Below are 19,426 nucleotides of genomic sequence, written 5' to 3'. Positions count from 1 at the left end.
GACATGACATATAGGCACATGTCAGAGATAATGTATCGTGTATTAGATACTCAGCACCAACGTGCTCAATCAGGGGATAGATATCACAATAGTACTTGCCATGCCCTGTAAGATAACCTTCTATGTGTATAGCATGGGCATCAGTATCACTTTTAACATGCAACCATGTATCATATTCTCATTTCTGTATGTAAGATAAGGCTTTTATGAAACAGAATTGTTCCTGGATGTGTGTTGATAAATACTTCTCTTCTTTGTACAGACATAATATCCTTCACATGCCGTCAGCACAGTTGTAAATATACAGTTTTTAAAACAATAAAATGTATTTTTCAGTCTTTTTTTATTTTTGCATCTTTTTGTAAACACAGCGAATAAGCATCATTAACAAAATGAGATGACTGGAAAGCTACATGTATGGGCTACAAAATGTTCATCAATATAAACTGTACAGTAGTTTACGACAGAACGTTTATTTCATCATGACTCTCTCAACGTTTTTGCCAAATGCAATTCTGCTTGTACTCTCTACTATTAATTGCATTTATCACACTGCTCTCACTTGCTACAAATTTTGCTTTGCGCTATATAACTCCAGTAGTTGCTAACTTTTACTGTATTGCTACCCCAAGGGTTCATTTTTACTCTGTTACGTATTCTGCAAATGCAATGAAATAATAGTGACATTTGCTTTCATTTGATATATAATGGGACAGTGAACCGAAGATTCACATAGCTCTTGCCTCACACTGTAAACTCTCTAAAATCCTTGTAAACCTCTATCTAATGTCAGCACAGTGTTGTGTATTGATACCATTTACAGAAATGTATCTTTGCCAATCACTCTTCTACGCTAAATTATCTGACTAAACAACCTTGACAGAGAACGGAAAAAGTCACGCAAAGTCATAAACGACCCATTAATACTGGGGCCTTCTCCTCATGATCTCATTTTACTATTTTCCCTCTCCACTTCTTTTGTCTCAACTATGTGATTCAGCAAGAGCTATTAAAGACGACAGCATCCACACACAGTCTCCACTCCCCACCCGACCTACATCCCTTTGGGCCATTCTAACTACAATTCAATTTGGCCTAACCCAAAACTGTCAAATTCTCAGCTTCAAAGAAAAACATTGATGTCATGAAAAATGTTGAGGGAAATCCTACACCACTCAGCAGGTCATGATCCCCCAGTGGCATTTGATGGCCTTTTTAAATACAGACAGCATTCTAGATATAAATGCACACAGGCGGTGAGATTTGCTATTGAATTCACTCTTGCAAATGGGACAGTTTTATCAGGAAGCAATGATATATCTACTTCCCCCCTTTTATGATCCAATTTCACTTTCAGAGTGATCATTAACCCCCTTTCTTGACAAAGATTAGGCAATTGTGTCTGATCTAGCCTGCAAATTTGTCACCAAAATTCTTCAGCCTTTCAGATACATGGAGGCTTCTGCTTTGCCTTCTGTGGAATATCAATGAGAGAAAGGACATTGAATATCACTAAAGTTAAAAGCCCCGATATGTAAACAAGACATTGTATTGAAATGACTACGAGATACAGGCTTTTATGAATATGTCTCGCTGTGTTGTCCATGGCGATCACATTACATTTCCTCATTAAATCTGTCTCTTTCTCTCACGGTTCGCTTGACAGCACGTAGCACATACAGGAAAGAAAAGGAAATTAAAGGAATGATTCCAAATATATCACATTGCTACACTTGTTGATAGAAAAAAGTTGGTAGTTTATAATGGTATGTATTTTCATAAAAACTGCTATCCCCACATAAACTTCGGAAGACTCCACGACAGCTACTATACCTTTAAAAAAAACCTTGTACGTCGTCAGAGCAACTTTTATTAGAAGGTTATTCTCCATTAAATCAAAAAAAAAGTCAACATTGGCAGCTTTAAGTAATGTAATAAGAAATACAGACCTCCATATAAAATACCAGACATTGATATGAAATTGTATATTCCCATCTACCTGTTCTGTTGCTTGATAGTTAATATATGTAGTTCACTGTTACTTTACACATGTTGCAGTAGTCACAGGACATAAAAACAGCAAAAAGTATCTTTAACACATTTTCTTTGGCAGGTTCCTTCCTTCCTTCAGATTCTCAAATTGCAAGGCTGACCAAAATGACTCATACAACAAAGCACAAGAAAATCAACTACACAAAGTTCAATGATTTCCTCCATGTTCATGTGCCAAGAAACAGGATGTTTTCAGAAAAAAAAAAAGAAAAGAAAAAGGATGGTACATACGTAGCCAGTGCATGAACATTAATTTTGTACAAGATGAAACACAGATTAGGTTAATAACCATGCATTATCATGAAAGAGCAGGGTTGGCAAGTAACCATTCCTTATGGAAAAAAAGCCTGGCTTTTCAGTCCCCTTTCCCATTTTCAACCATTCTCTAAAAATGAATGAAAAACAGGGCCAGTCAAGGATAATAAAGCATTTTTGTTTTTTCCTACTCGCCTATGATTTCTAACTGATTCATGTGATAGCATTTAAGATGAAAATACTCAGTAGGAGGTATGTGACAATGATATTCTGACGGAGCTAAAATGAACGATAAAGTGTTGTGTGTTTGTGTGTGAATGCGTGTCTGCATGCTTTTGTTACAAGCCAATGACATCTTTCGGCAAAATACAAATACTAGTACACCAAGATAACCATCCAGAATTTGTTCGAATCAGATACCGAAAAGGAAGTCTTCATTGACAAGTTACATATTTAATATGTGATATCATTCTCAAGCATCAAAGAATGAATCTTATATGTATAATATGTCTTAAAACTTGATCTCCTCTGTTAAATGATGTTCCATGTCTCCTTTGACATATTTGTAGTATCTTTTGTTCTCCAACACTTCATTAGGATCTTGCTATTGAATCATATGCTACTACTTTTCTCATACCTCAATCTCTGTTTCTTCAGCACTATCCTTCTCCTGCTTGCCAAGCTCGGTCTCAAGACACACAATGGCCCGATACAGTACGTTGTCAACAGCCGCCTGCTGCTTGGCAACCGCATCCGTCTCGGCATCTTTACAAGGAGGCAGAAATGAAAAAAGCATGAAAGAAAAAGGCATCAAATAGACATCATGATGAATTATTGAGTGTTCAGGGTTCTGAACCTATGTGAAAAAAACCCACACACACCAATATGCCTAACTCAAATACTCATATTAACAGTACACTATTCATGAACAAAGCAGGCTAGCACATAGTATGAGCGTTTGCCATATGATTTGATACAAGTTTACATGGCTCGACACTAACTTTTTCTTTTGGTGGCCCAACAATGAAATTTGGTGGTAATGTTGAGCCTTGCTTACAACTTGTACATGAGAGCATGAATGATTCACTGCTAGACTACAAACTTTGCAACATCTACCTGTAGGATAATAATATACAAAATGGGCAACATACAGTGATTTGTGTCTATCTACAGTGCACAGTGGTTACAATGTACCGGTACCTCATTATATCTAATGATATTTAGTAGTCCCATCAATACATATTTTTGTGTTTGTGCACAGAGGGATACCAGTGTGAAGAACATTTGTTGGCAATAACAATCTTTTGAAATAGAATAACCCTACCTCTGTGTGACTATGAATAGCATAGGGACCTTTTACTGTTGCACATATGTACATTAACAGTGAAATCATGTCTCCACTGGCACGACGCTCCATAGTGATCTGTGGAGCCCATAGTACACCCTGACCCATGACGTGTAATGAGGTAACGGTCTGTGGACATCGATCTACATGATGCCATGCAACCGACATGGCATATTATATAAATTAATATTTAAAAAAATTCAGCAAGTGTGCAACAAAATTCAGTAAACATTTCTATGTTCTGTATACATGTACACTTTGAATGACTAAATCCCATAGAGATATAAAGAAATAGCTGACCAAATACATGAGTGAATGAAAACATGTTTTATGTTCATCAAGGTCTCACAGCAATATCCTACTATCCTATTCAAGACAGGGTATTTCAGCACATTGATATGAAACTGATATCAAAGTTGTCCTTTAAAGATGTCTCAACAGTCCCCCCCCCCCCCCAATATAAAAACAACAACCTTGAACCAAACACACCAAAAAAACAAAAACAAAATTGATTGTCTGGTTTTCTCCACTGCTGGCTGGGACAGGATTCCGTTGAATGTGTACCGGGACGACTTGGGCTACGTGAGAGAAGTCAATGTCAAGAAGCCAGAGTCCCTGACAAATCAATCCATACGGTAAACACCGCTCCTTTCAACCGCAACCACCACCGCGGAGAGTACATCCTGATTACTGACGCCAGCCACATTTTGCTTCATAAACATCACTACATTACTCCTCGTCTCTCACTCGTTGTCTTCAGTTCCTTCTCTTAGCATCTGGTTTTCCCCTTTTTGCTTTTCTTCGCCGTACTATACATCCCTTTCTTCACCGTACTATACATCCCTTTCACAATCTCGACTCCTTCTCCTTGTACTCTTTCCAGCAGTGTGCTATGGTACCTTCCTCTTTCTGGCACTGTTTGATTGTATGAATAAAATCAATCATGTTCATACACAGGTTATTGTCATAACCTTCCTTACCCTCACTTGCTTTTATGCCTCCATATCTGCTTCCATTTCTACATATATATAGCATGGCATGTCTTTTGCTACAAATCCTGAAGTGTATCATGTGGGTTTGTTAAATACATTGATGACTCACACGATATGTGATTGATAGCATCCCATACACACAATGAATATGTACAGTCGTGAATGCATCTCCACAGAATCATTGCTCCATGCTAAAACTCTTATAATACAATTGTACCTCACAATTTAAACTGTATGGTACTTTACAGGGGAGCTGATGCGATATCTCATGTAAAATTATGTGAAACTTTAAACACGATTTTTGACCTGCAGCTATTTCCTAACAAAATACAAAATTTAGCTGAACATGTAATATATTGTATCACTGTAAACATATGTTTGAAAAACAAGTTGTCCTAGAAACCCTCAAATTTTTTTGCCAGCACTCTTTTTCAACACGAAATAAATGTAGGTTTAAACAACTGATTTTTATGATTTGGATAAATCTTGAGTGAAAGTGAAAGTGTTCACAGAATTTCCTCTCAATTTCTCCAAAGATATTAGAAGGCATGTTTAAGTAATCCTGACTTTGGAGCATCTGATTTACAAGGCTACATTATTGACAAAAGAAGGGGAATGTGTGCTCGCAGCGATGACAACGCCAGCGTGGTGGTGGTGCCGCTGGCCCAGTGGGGGCGCAATGTACATTGTAAGCCTACAAGTTACATTTTTCTGACAGGCATGTTTGCAAGTAAAAGCACTCACTTTCAGCCATCATAAACCATTCCCCCAATTGTAACTCTAAACATACAGTAATTTGCTCTGAGAATTACAGTACTAGGCTTAATACTATTTAAATTTTAACGTCAAAAGTTTGAAATTTGGGGCATTGAGAAGCCTACTGTAGTACAAAATATGATATTTATAATAGATTAATAAAAAATAAAGATTTTGCAAAATAAAGTGCAAAGTGCACCCAGTATTTTAGGCAATATGAGCTTTCTTTAATTCAAAACTGTCATCTAAAACATATCATCAATCTTGTAAAATTGTACATTGTAAGTACATTTCTTGGAAACAAAGTTTTGTGTATCCCACTTCTATTCAACCAGACGTAGAAACCAGCATGCAATTTTCCTTTTTCATCGCTAACACATTGTTGTAGATAAGCTATTGCTCGTACAATTGTGTACACACAACCTCAATAGCTCAATGCCGTTATCCAACAAAATAATGTACAAATTCCTTTGATGATTAGTCCAATTACACATACATATCAGCACTTTGGCAAACTACATTTCTCTTCATGCACAATATAGTGTACAACAGTAAATTATCAATCCCAAAGTTCTATCTGTGCCACTTTCGAACCAATTATATACAATATTGTGGTAGCGTCATTGCTTTAGAGTCTAATCTATTTAAACACATCTTCAAAACTGTACGTTCACACTGTTTAAGATGCTGAACAATCAGTACTTCGTATTAAGCAAATTTGTACACACTCATATGCAGATAAGAGCAAATCCAAAAAAAAAAAATAATGGAACATTGAAAGCAGTCCAACAAAAAAACTTGATGTGTTCAATGGAAGAGGGGTTCTGAGCTTTTGCAACAGTAAACAATTCACTATTGTCAACCAGACTGTTACTGAAAACAATCACTACAGCACTGCCGTCTTGCTCATGTCCAATGTACAGAAGCTAGTTGGCACTATCTAGACAGCAAGCCTTCCATGATATGCTGACAAACATGCTTCCTTCAGAGTAAATCACAGATAAAATCATGGACACTGAGGAACATGTGCAATCAGTGTTTCTCCTTCACAATCGACATGACATACATTGTATTTGATCTGAATGCGGCAAACTACCAAATCCTGAAGATTCCTCAACAAACTGTATATTCTGGGAGGCGTTTCATCAACGTTTGTCAGCGCTGACAACTTGAATCACCATAGTAACAGTCAGTGACCAGAGCATCTCAGCTAATCAAAACCAAGGTTTTGCTGAAATTGTCAGCGCTGACAGTTGTCAGCACTGACAAACCTTGATGAAACACCCCCCCCCCCCCAGGTGTGAGTTTCTCCAGTTTGTCTCCCTCTACAAATTAAATTTGTTAATTTGTACATTCCTCGAATATGAAAATTGTAATAGGGGCATTTCACACTATAGTATGTGATGTTGTCATCACAAAGGGCTATCATTTTATTTTTTCATTATCTGATTGTACCATATGGAGGAATGTACGTACAAGTAGTACCCTGGGATGATACATTGTACACGTATTGTACCTATTATTCCCTCTATGAAAGGGACCGGTAAATCATACATAGTACACTGTACGATATTATGAAGCCAAACCAGGGTCCTGTTTCATAAAACTTGTTATCAGTGACAACTGCCAAATTTCTGAGACAAATTTGCTCTTTAGTAGACAGACGCAAAGGATTTCAGTAGCTTATAACAACTATGACAACTTGTCACTGATAACAAGTTTAATGAAACAGGGCCCAGGTAACTCATTTCTATCTTGCCTGACTGGGTGCACCTGAATCATTCTTCTTTTCCTTAAAATACAGGCATAAAGTGTACACCACATTTTAAATTTCAAGTAATGATTTCACAGCATCTCTGTTGATGGATCTTGATGTACAAATACAGCACTGAAATGCAAATAAAATGCAAGAATATCACATTTGACATGCATTACATTGCTGATTCATATCACAAAATGAACTGATCCATCCACACCTAGTAACATATTATACTCTTCACAGTCTTAATCATTGTGATGGAATACAGTACTTAACATACACATGTAGTCCATGACTCATCTCACAGTGAAATATCCACTTTGAGGGCTGAGCCTATCCATACTCATGACGATACAAGGGGGAAAAAAGTCTGTGTGATCTTCACTAAGCCTGAATGCATCCCAGCGCTGGTATTTACACTGTATTATCATCACTGACAATGTGCAGTGATGTTGACCCTAATCCATAACGTATTCATTCATTCTCTTCTTTAAAAGCATGTAGGGCATCACATAAGATTATAAAATGCATTTCTTTGATTAATAGTGGCCCATATGGGCATGAGTGCAAGCACGGACTCCTTACTTTTAAAAGAAAGTGGGTTTTTTTAAATACTTTTACTTAGTACCAATGGTAGAATGCAGGGGTTGCACTTAACCTTTTTTAAAAACTAGCCATGCGGACTACTTACAATCAATTTTGACACTGAAGCAATATTTTGGCTAGCCAGACGGACTAGTAACTTCAGAATTTTACGATTTTTAGCTAGTCCGACGAGATTTCAGGTGGCCAATGGCCAGCGGACCATTGCCAATTTTGAACCCTGGAAAGCCATTCTTACTTGCTCAGGGAAAGGAACAAATTGGTGTGCAGCACCCTGAAATAAAAGAACTTACAGTGTACCAATACTACATTTTGTATGCAATCGCGTGTGCTCTGTATATTTTACCTGAGTGCACAACCACAGAATGCTAGGAGATGGGGTGTTTGGTTCCACAACCCAGTTCAATATATATAATTAAAGGCACTTTACACTTTACCGGGTACTTAACTCTGCATGCCCAAACTAATTCTTTGTCCACTTTCAACTGCACTGGAATTCCCATTTTTGCTTAACCATTTCCCATATATTTCCCCTAATGCCTCCCCCCTCCCCCCCCCCCCCCCCATCTACTTTGCTTGGTCTCTCATCCCATTAGAAGATCAAGTAATACTGCCGGGTCTAAGAATTCCTTCTTTATGTTCACCTCTACCACGTAAATGCCCCATATAGAAGCACAATGTGACATTGCACTAACTGCTTGTGTTCCATCTGCATTAGCTTGGCATTACAAACTAAGAGACGCCTTCGGAGACACAGTAACCGTGTGGGCGGAAACGTTCCATTTATAGGGGACTGTAATTTACGGAAGAAGCCCTAATGCCCAAGCACTTCAAACTTCATCAAACTTCATTTCGTCTGAATAGGTCATTGTTTTGGTTGCATAGATGATGTTTAAAGTTTGAGATACATCTCCCTGTTTGATTTCTCTCAGTTCAGATGTTTTCTGAGTACCTTTTTCTTTTGAAAACATGATTGCTGTTGCCTTGATAAGAGGATTCACCTCTTTGGCACATCAATATGGCATATGTTTGGCTAGTCATAATTGTTTTGTCTTTTTTTTTTTTTTTGCGAATTGCGGGACTTCTGGACAATTTCGTGAGTGGTGAAATTCACACATGCATTCACACAGTCAGCCTACAAGACTAAGGCTTAACTGTACTTTCTTGCACCTTGTTTGTGTACTTTGCATTGTGTACCAGTACATGCACATTAATATGCACATTGTATTCATGTTGGGGTCAGAGTTGAAATTTTCATGTGTTGTTAAATCCGCAAAGTGCACCCGACTTGCAAAATTTGTGAAAACAAAACCCCCGCAAAATATATGGCCTATAATACAGTGAACTAGAATTATCACCGACAGTGATTTAAGTTTCCAGCTAAATCTACAGTTGACACAGGGCACTTGCATTCATTCTGACATGCTGGCTAACTGCTGACAAAAAGGGGGAATTCGATGTGATTTTAGTAGAAGTGCAGGAGAGGTTCCTAGACACCAATATATCCGACACCCGGGAGTCAAACCTCCTACTCACCTCCGTCGCTCTGGCAGTCTGTCTTGAGCACGGTCGAGAGGAGCGTCTCCACTTCTCCCCCGGTCTGGGTCAGGCGACTGCCGACCGATGTCGGCGATGACGACCATCTCTCTGCATCCAGGATGCCGTCAAGTCTGTTCACAGATTCGTCCACCTTGGCGTCCATGATTGACATCAGCCTGCGATTGTCTGGATATATATCTCCAAATACGAGCCAGATGGTGATGACACAGGAAAAGAAAAACAGCAGCTGAGATGAACGTGATGAAAAGCACCAATGGACAATTATGTGTCACAAGCACAAAGCAGTTTCCTCAGTTTTTGTCTTCCTTGCTTCACAGAAAGGCAAACCTTGAGAGGATGTCACGCTGCAAAAGGCACAAGTCGAAGCGTCTACTCATAGACCTTCGTGGTGAAGACAAAGACACTCATCTTCATCGCTTGTTTGTTTCAGATGTCCTGTGAGGAAAGCAAAGAAAATGAAATATAAACACGACATGAGTATCACAAATTGATAATGAAAGTGTATCATTCAACAATTATTTCCAAACAATGAAATCTGCCACAGGCAATGAAACAGTTTACCCAGTTTAAGTGCGAGTTGCTGATCCATTTTCTTATTTCAGATGGTAAACAGCACAGCAACCTTAGTAATACTTTACTTTGCCAAAATTGATCACTCAATCATCCTAATCAAACACTACACAAAGATACAGAACAGATGACAATGAGTTGCAATAAAACTAATGATGATCATAAGGGCAATGTCATGCTTTGCTGGAAGTCTATCCAAATATCATGATACCTAAATAATTTAACTTCGGTTGACTTTTCACGCATTTCTCAAATCATGCCAACAGATTTGGATATGTGACTTTAATCTTCAGTTCTAACCTTACTCCTGATGCCTGTCACAATTGACTACCGGTAAACTGTGTTTTCATTGCTTATCTTTCAACTAAACCTGATGGAAATCAATTACTTCTTGAAGCATCTTACAGCGTGAAGGTGATGATTTTGGCCCATGTCATATGCCTTTGATCCCAAATCTCCTTCATTTATAGATGATTATGCCACACACACTCCCACACAGTATTCAATCGTGCTCCATTCTCCAGTTCTTGTGATGACAAGAAACATTAGACAAACTATGCTTTCAGATGGAAGCAAATGGACAACCCAAGAATACACAATATGTCTCTTACAACAACACGTGACAGTGACACTAAAAGAGAAAGCTACCATCACAGGCGTGTCTTTGATGGATGTCCTGAAGTGTCAAAACAAATTGGACCTTCGAAACCCGTCCTTGAATTTGATTTTACTCTATGAATTCAGCGTAGGTGTATTCCACTGTTTTGATCCACACAGGAACAGCGAAAAGCAAACCTCTCCAAGTCCACAGAGCAATAGGAATAGTAATATATTCAGATGTCTTGAGGAAAAATAAAATCATACTGTGAGCTGGTACCCCTTCGTACACATAGGTATCCGTGTCAACAGCATGAATCAAGGCCAATTCTTTATATATGCTCAGAACTTTTGAGCAGCAGGTTAAAAGCTCAACTATGCAGCTGGCATGTGTTTGTTTGCCCTGGTGTGCGCGTGTCCCGATGGCAGGCTAGCCAACCGTGATGTGTTCTTCATTCATTCAAATGGTTCTGCCGTCATCCTTCCTCTGAGGGAAATCAAACTCCCGATTTCTTGGAATGTCAGTCAGATGCTGGAAAGCCCATCTCCCCCTGCGTGGAACTGAAAACTCCGCCTGATGGGAGACAGGCCACAAAATGAATTCGGATTCTTGAAATCCATTACCCATGGCCATGCACGTAGTACATACAGGTTTGTTTTGTTTTTGTTGTTCTCAAATTGCAATACACTCTGTTTCCAGATGTTCATAACAGTTGATTTGTAGTTCACTCTGAAATAGCAGTGGAGTACATGCTCATGATTGGTAAATTTTTTCCCCAAAACTTTGCATTCTCTATGGGCGAACTATCTGAAGGATTACAAGTATAAAGCAGTTTTCCTACTACTAGAAGAAATCATTTCGGGACAAGAATAAAAATCAACATATTGCTGCACGCACGGTGACCCCAGTGCCTTAACTACTATTCCATTGTTTGGGATGATGGATTTTTGAACCACACTTGCATTAGTACATGGGGAGAATCTGTTTTGATTTTTCATTTTGGAGTAATCACTTTTGAGAATGTTGCAAATTAGTGTGGGGAAAAACAGATAATCAGAAACATTGAATGAATCACAGTGAAAACAATCATCTGTGATCATTGAGTTAAAAAAAAACAGTGACTGCTGGCAAGTCGCTGAATATGGCATTCTTAAAGGGCAACTTGAATGGTTCTCTTGTTGAATGCAGTGAGTAAACTTCTTGTTTGTCTTACAAGTATCAAAAACTATTGTTTCTTTAATACATCTTAATGAAAAATTCTGCTTTGGGGTATGGTAATGTAATTAAGGATATCATTCTGTGCAAAGTTTTGTTGGGTTTATTTTGTGTTTCTTTGGGTGATGCAGTGTATGCACTTTTCTAATGTCTATGAAAGCAATATCACAGGGTGCATGATTGTAATCATAAACTGAATATTTCAAGGTACATACATTGTATCTATGTACTACAGTAGCTACAGCATGTTATACAATGCCTTGCATTCAGACTGCAAAGCCCTTTAATACCTATTTCATCATTCTGATTCTGCTATAATATAGGGCCCTTCTGTCCAACTACAATTCTGTACATACAGTGGGTAATAGAGTTTTGCCATGTTCTTTCAGATTTGTAGTTTTATTGTATGTGATACCTCCTTGATGACACATACATATAATCTTTTATATGGTACATTAAAATATATTCCAAAAACACTTATGAACATGCAACAGCCAAGCACATTTGATGTGGTTTTCATCTTCACGACAATGGGGATATGCCCCTAACCTTTGAACTGCTCTGACCCACGACAATTAAAACTACAATGTACAGCTGTAGCTCCACAAGCCTTATTGTGCACACCATTGTCACAGCTGGATATAGACTCACGCAATGGCCCCTCTCATTCCATGAACTTATGAAACCACTGTGACATCACACGCCCAAAATGTGTGTGCAGGTGTATGAGGGCTGTGATATATCAGGAACTGCATTCAATATATATGCGCAATATGTACGGTCAGGCTTCTTTCCTGCAGAATGATTTTTTTTTTTTTTTTTTTTTACATGGACAGCTTCACAGAACCTTCAAACGCAATTCAGTTTCGTCCCTTCTTGTTGCGCATGAGAATCGGCGCCGGGCATTGGTATCACTATCTACATAGAAAGGTCAGAATGTAATCTAATTTTGCTGTAATTTACAGCATACCCCCAAGAGCAATGCCTACCACTCCCAAAATATGGACGGTAAAAATAGTCCCCCTCCCACAGAGCAATTGATAAAACATTCTATCTCTCTTGCATTACTCACTGGTAGACCTTTAAGAGAACTGTCATACCATCCTGCTATAAAGCACTTATCGTACTTTACACACTCAGTGCATAGTATGATGTATTGCAGCACAGATAATGAAATTGAAAAATGGCTTGAAACTCGGGGGCCGCAAGAAAGACATGCATGAACATTTGGAGATAATCTCCACATGATGTAAAGACTTTAAAAGCTCTTGCATACTACCGATACAGCATTCTCTCCTTTTAGCTGGTATTAATTATACCAATTAATTGGCACTTCGTTAACCGTATGATTGGAGAGGATGACAATAGTTTAAATGTAAGCACTAAACCCTCACAACTGAAAGTCCTTTTGGTTGAAGAATTAAAGCAAGAACCTCTCATATTATTGCTAGTTTTTGTATACTCCCATTCAAACAGTAAAAAAAGTTTTTAAAAATAGTTTAAATCACTAAAATGGAACTCCGACCTTTCTGGTAAATAGTATTACACAATAAAAAAGTTGACACAGTTCATGGTTTTGTGTTCAATTTGCAAATGGCATTTTACAGCATCATAATGTTTATGTACCATCAGTGAAAGATGAAATTATTGATCCACTTTAATAACTCGGTGGTGCCTCATTGAATGGATTATTTCATCCTTCACCTCATGAAATATTCTGTCCATTGCACTCATGAACATTCATATAAATGTACTATTTACTGCACCTTGACCAATCAGAATCAAGGATTCATCAAATGAGTTAGGATATGATATATTTGATATTCTTCAAATTTCCAAATTCTCCAGTAACTTTTCACCTTCACGAATTCCCTTACTTTTCAACACACACACACAGAGAAGAGGGGATGGCTAGACAGACATCACATTACCATACCTCATAGTAATCGGTACACACAATGTACAATGTACATGGTGGAGGCATAAAAATCAATCAAAGCTAATGTACTTCGGGCTAAACAGAAAACTGTAAAGTGATTTCTGAACTTTGCAGGTGGGGGGTTGTTGTGTCTATGGATTAACTGTTGACATGGTCGATAATTAGAGAAAGAAAGTCTTTACATTACATACCTGGTAATCATGAAAATCACTGATCCAGAGAAAATCAATTAAGCCCCATCACAAACATCCATTACAAATAATCTTCATTGTACCTGTGTCTTTAAAGGACAAGTTCACCTTCATAAACATAAGGATTGAGAAAATGCAACAATATTAGTAGAACACATCAGTGAAAGTTTGAGGAAAATTGGACAATCGATGCAAAAGTTATGAATTTTTTAATTTTTTGTGTTGGAACCGCTGGATGAGGAGACTACTACAGCTTGTGAGTCATATGCGTACAACAGTATAAAGAAAATATAAAAGAAAATTCAACATATTTTCACTTTTTTCGCATAATAAAAGAGCAATTGACTTGCCTCTTTCTAAAGGCAGGGGGAATAATATTACCCATAACATTTATCGGTAACGAGTCCGGGGATTAATGTGTACTTTTTTCAAAAGATGGAATTTTGTGAAATTCTCTTTATATTTTCCTTATATTGTTGTACGCATGTGACATCTAAGTTATTCATACACTGCAGTAGTCTTCTCATCCAGCGGGTACTGCACAAAAACTTCAAAAATTCATAACTTTTGAACGGATTGTCTGATTTTCCTCAAACTTTCAATGATGTGTTCTACTAATATTGCTACATTCTCTCAATCCTTATGTTTATGAAGGTGAAATTGTCCTTTAATAAGCAAATATTTAATACACTTTGTACTAGTAGAGTATATTTTTGTATATAAAAAAAGGAAAACAGCAATATCCTTGCACTCATTACGAAGTACATGAACAGTGTACAGTAGTTACACATACTCTAACAATAAAGAAACAATCAGGTCTATTCATATCTAAAAAGGTCCAAAGTAGATTAATGTTTGAATTAGTTCCATTGTCTATAATATCTGGTGTTTGTTGGAGCTGTCTTTCTTGACCCCCCCCCCCCAAAAAAAAAAATAAAATAAATAAATAAATAAATAAATAAAAGAGAAAAAAAAAGTGTAATATGGATGCATGCAGAGACATGATTAAAAAAAAAAAAAAAAGATGCACATACAGTACGTGTACACATGTAGCACAACCTGCATAAAGCAGCAGGTTAAAGTATGCTACAGATTTTATTTGTTTGATTCCCGCAGACAATAAATTCTGCAGCATGAATCCAAGAATGCTTCATTTTAATTATACAGTGAATACATACTGTTCATTGCTGTAGCATTTAATGCACATTATTGCAATTATATTCATAATTTGTATTCCTGCAATGTCATGAAGGAGTTCTTAAAGTTCACATACATGTAAAAAAAAACAAGAGTCTCTTTGTTACTTTACTACATTCTTTTATTTACTTGTTCTTATTGTTACTTTATTACATTCTTTTTTTACTTGTTCGTATATTACTGTACATGGTGGGTGTGCTGTGATATGTGCATTATTTTATACAATGTACAGTTTGCACATGCACATTGTATTCATGTACAATGTACTGCTGTATGTGTTCGAATTAGAACATACATGTACATCAGGTGATATTTTCCACCTGATGTATGTTCTAATTCGAAAACATACAGCAGTACATGCATGTGCATGTACAAACTGTACGTTGTACATAAAATAATGCACGTATCACAGCACACCCATCACGTACAGTATTATACGAGCACTTTCCTATAACTGAACGCATGTTGTATACCTTATAAAGTACATGTATATACAGTGCAAATGTACAATGTATGTAAATAACATTGGTGCTGAAAAGGAGTTGTAAAAAGACAAGCTTTTCTCCCAAGCCATTGAAAAGGCTCTGCATAAGAAATGGTTGGTATTAGCCAATGCAAATTATATTACCCCACATACTGTAAAACCCAATTATGTGGTATGTTGGGATTAGAGAAGCCATTGCACAGTTACTTTACTCATTGATAGCCACAGCAACAGGTAGACCTAGTTGTGTATTTATACATCACCCAGAAACAAAGAAGAAAAAAAATGGCACAGCAGCCTCACAGTTTGTCCAAATGTATCCCTAGCACAAACCTTCATTCATTTGTTCTACCATGGAGCTATGATAATCCTCAATCTTCAGAACATAACTACAATGTACTGTACTGTCACGATGCCAATGACCCTGCCATTATTGATGATTATGCAGGCAATGCCGCTAACTTCAGAGTGTTTTTGTTGTACACCATATCACATGAACAACATACAGTATGAAACTTGTTAGAGACAAACACATTTTTGTAATATCTATTGTCAATTCATCTCCTTTTTTCTCTCTGTCAAATACACACACATGCTACTGAACCAAAAACAAAACACACACTAGCTGTACAGTGCAGGCCTACAGACACACAAAGACGGATGGTATGGTATACAGTATCAGATGGCCAGCACATAGAGAAGGTGACTCTCGGCACTGAAGTGCATGTGTGTACCATGAATGCATTCGTAAGGTGGAAGTCGACAGCACTCGATATGACCGCCAGCAGAATGCCATCCTCTGTGTAGTCCCACCAACTACATCTCACCACCATATGTAACAACAAAATAGTCTAGCAATGCAATCAGCAGAATCAATCAAGGATTGGCTTAAAAATGACTGTTTAAGTTTCACGTACGGTTGTATGAATGGTGAATTTTATTTCAATCATACCAAAATTCATATTCAATCTTAATACATAGTTTGTAAACTTGTCGATGTCATTCTACATTATGTGACAATTTGTAAGAATGTCCAAAAAAATCAAAAAGGCATCTACAGTGTTTACTACAAAAGTAGAAATTTTCCTCTTTAATTTTCCACATGAGTAGCTTTTCACACTCAGCTAGGGTACATGATGAATTTCACAGTTTTCAATTTCCTGGACAGTCACAACAATTGAGGGAGCACTTCAAACAGCTCACCATTGCCATGGCGATTAAAGAGGTCACTGGTCTGCAATTCTACAGCAATTGCACTCACACTATACAATGTAGGGCCTACATGTAAGATTAGCGAACGTGAAGAAAACTACATATAACATAGCAGTCATACCCCTACAATAAACTTACCATGAAATCAAAGATCATACAAAATAGATGTAGTACAGTACTCTCCGCATAATCGGGTAGGCTCTGGCAGAGCGTTTCTTACCCGATTAAGCGGAGTACCCGATTAACAGAAGAACCCGGCTCATTCACAATGGACACACACAATGTGTAGGCCTATGTACATGACTGTACGCATTGTACACTGCACTAAACACCTGTCTGTCTATGCACGCCAGCTACATGTGTAATGTTCGTTTACGTGTGACAAGTTGGTACGTGTACATGTGCTTTCATGTTTAATCACTCCCTAAATGATCGGTCTGCTTTGCAAAATTAAGCAGAGAATGCGATTAGCCGTGGAAAATTTGACATTCGTGATTTCTTTAAGTGTTATATATATGCGATGAAATGTGGGCAGAAATGAGATAAGAATAAAATTATTCACCCATTTATGCGGAGAGGCAACCCGATTATCAGGTAATTTTAATGTGCATTGGAACTGATTCTGACATTACTACCCAATTAAACGGAGTACCCGTTTAAGCGATACCCGATTATGCGGAGAGTACTGTATCACACAACCAGAATAAAACATGCAAAAAATTTGCTTGCTCAAAATTTCGCGCTAGTTTTATTTTGCCCTAAATGTCTACTTTTAGTGTATTGTAGTTATGGCCCTTACCCCCCCCCCCCCCCCACACACACACACACACACAATTTCTATGGCACTTAGCATTAGATGAAGCATTGACTTTGCTATTGAAAGCTTAGCATACTGTGAGTACAGAGCTTATCACTGATCAGGGCAAGTTCATTGACCTTATGAACTGCCTTTGCCCTTGATGGACTGCTCCCATATTTGAAACCAAGCTGCATTTTTTAGGTTATGTGTACAAACTGTATGTGGTGTGAGTTTGGTGGTCATAGCTCAAAGCGGTGAAAAGTTAAAAAGGTTACCAGTACACCTCCGATAGCGATGGGAAAGGGACATGTACATTACTGTAGGACCTACTTGTACAGTTGTACATACTGTACATCTTGCTTTCATCATGCAGGCGAGACAAAATTTCATGTTTTTGCTAAAAGAGAACTTGTCTCTTATTTGTTTGTTTGTTTTTTACCACATGTATTCAACTAATGCTGGATGGATGGTAATGCATACTCACTACAACACAAAGCAGATCATTTTGCTTGATTGAAAGCGGTGCGGTAAAGTACCAAACACTTTAAAGATTAGAGGGTGTGTTACAATGGCTCAGTTACATGATGGAATGTTACTAGCCTTGTTACCATGACTACAACGTGATTCATGTATTCATACTATCATACTAGCATGAACTCCTACACATCATCAATCTTTTTCCACAACCCTATACCCAATGCAATGTGCATGCCACTTACGGTACCCTGCATCGTTCCTGTCACATGCAATTAAAATATCATCCTAAGATATTGCATGCCTCCCCATCCCTCTTCTACAGATCTGCAAAGATTTATGGGGAATGGTATGGTTTGCGTGGTTTACACACCTCCTGATCGATTCCACTCCATCCAGGGTCAGTGCCTCAGACACCACTGTTTATCATGTCTGAAATACAGTCAGTCCCAGGTGTGTCATGACCTTATCCCTGAGCAATCACTGATTGATTGTTTCCCCTATTGGTATGTTTAGGGAAGCCCTACCCTGCTCAGTCACATGATCCTGGCTGTTGGACAGGGCATGGGTATTTACACAGCACCTGCGTAGTCATAACCTGAACATGTGTACAGGAGTATTACCATGCTTTATAATCTACATGTACACACACACATGCACACATGCACACACAGACACAGACAAACCTACACACACACACACACACACACACACACACACACACACACACACACACACACACACACACACACACACACACACACACACACACACACACAAGCCAAGAGTTATTAGCTTTGCAGAAAGCAACAAGTGCATCCAGTTTAAAATGCATTTACTTTTACAAATGTAAAAGCTGTACCACAGATCACATAATCCTTTCAACAAAATGATGTGTGTCTGGAATGTGGATATCATTTCATATTTGCTTAAAAATTGACATTACATATTGCCATAGACTTTGCATGCATTTAAGAAAGACAAAGATTTCTCTTATTACATTTGTAGATTCCATTTCCATGAATTCTCATTGTTTTCTGCAATTGTGACAAATCACTTTCCCTACAAATGTCACATAATTCAGTTATTTTTATGACGCAGTTGGTACCAACAGAATTCTGAAGGTAATCAATATTTCAAATACAATTTATTAATATAACAATTTAAAGGACAAGTTCACCTTCATAGACATAAGGATTGAGAGAATGCAACAATATTAGTAGAACACATCAGTGAAAGTTTGAGGAAAATTGGACAATCGATGCAAAAGTTATGAATTTTTAAAATTTTTGTGTTGGAACCGCTGGATGAGGAGACTACTACAGCTTGTGAGTCATATGTGTATAAAGAAAATGTAAAAGAAAATTCAACATATCTTCATTTTTTTCGCATAATAAAAGAGCACTTGACTTGCCTCTTTCTAAA

At 37.7% G+C, this 19,426-nt stretch overlaps 1 protein-coding gene across 1 annotated transcript in view; it reads right to left on the bottom strand.

The window, feature by feature from the left end:
- The window catches only part of LOC139732818 (uncharacterized), a 59,346-nt gene extending 49,815 nt beyond the window's left edge, over window positions 1-9,531 (bottom strand). The window contains exons 1-2 of the mRNA XM_071643659.1: window positions 9,299-9,531; window positions 2,945-3,072 (exon numbers count right to left, since the gene is read on the bottom strand). Coding sequence (XP_071499760.1) covers window positions 2,945-3,072; window positions 9,299-9,473 — 303 coding nt within the window. The 5' untranslated portion in view covers window positions 9,474-9,531. The remainder of the gene's footprint in view (window positions 1-2,944; window positions 3,073-9,298) is intronic.
- Window positions 9,532-19,426: the final 9,895 nt, after the last annotated feature.

This window comes from Diadema antillarum, unplaced genomic scaffold (assembly GCF_040938485.1).
Source record: "Diadema antillarum isolate AM-2024a unplaced genomic scaffold, OU_Dant_1.0 seq00000451_RagTag, whole genome shotgun sequence".
NCBI classification, from domain to species: Eukaryota; Metazoa; Echinodermata; class Echinoidea; order Diadematoida; family Diadematidae; genus Diadema; species Diadema antillarum.
This window is presented reverse-complemented; position numbering and strand designations above follow the sequence as displayed.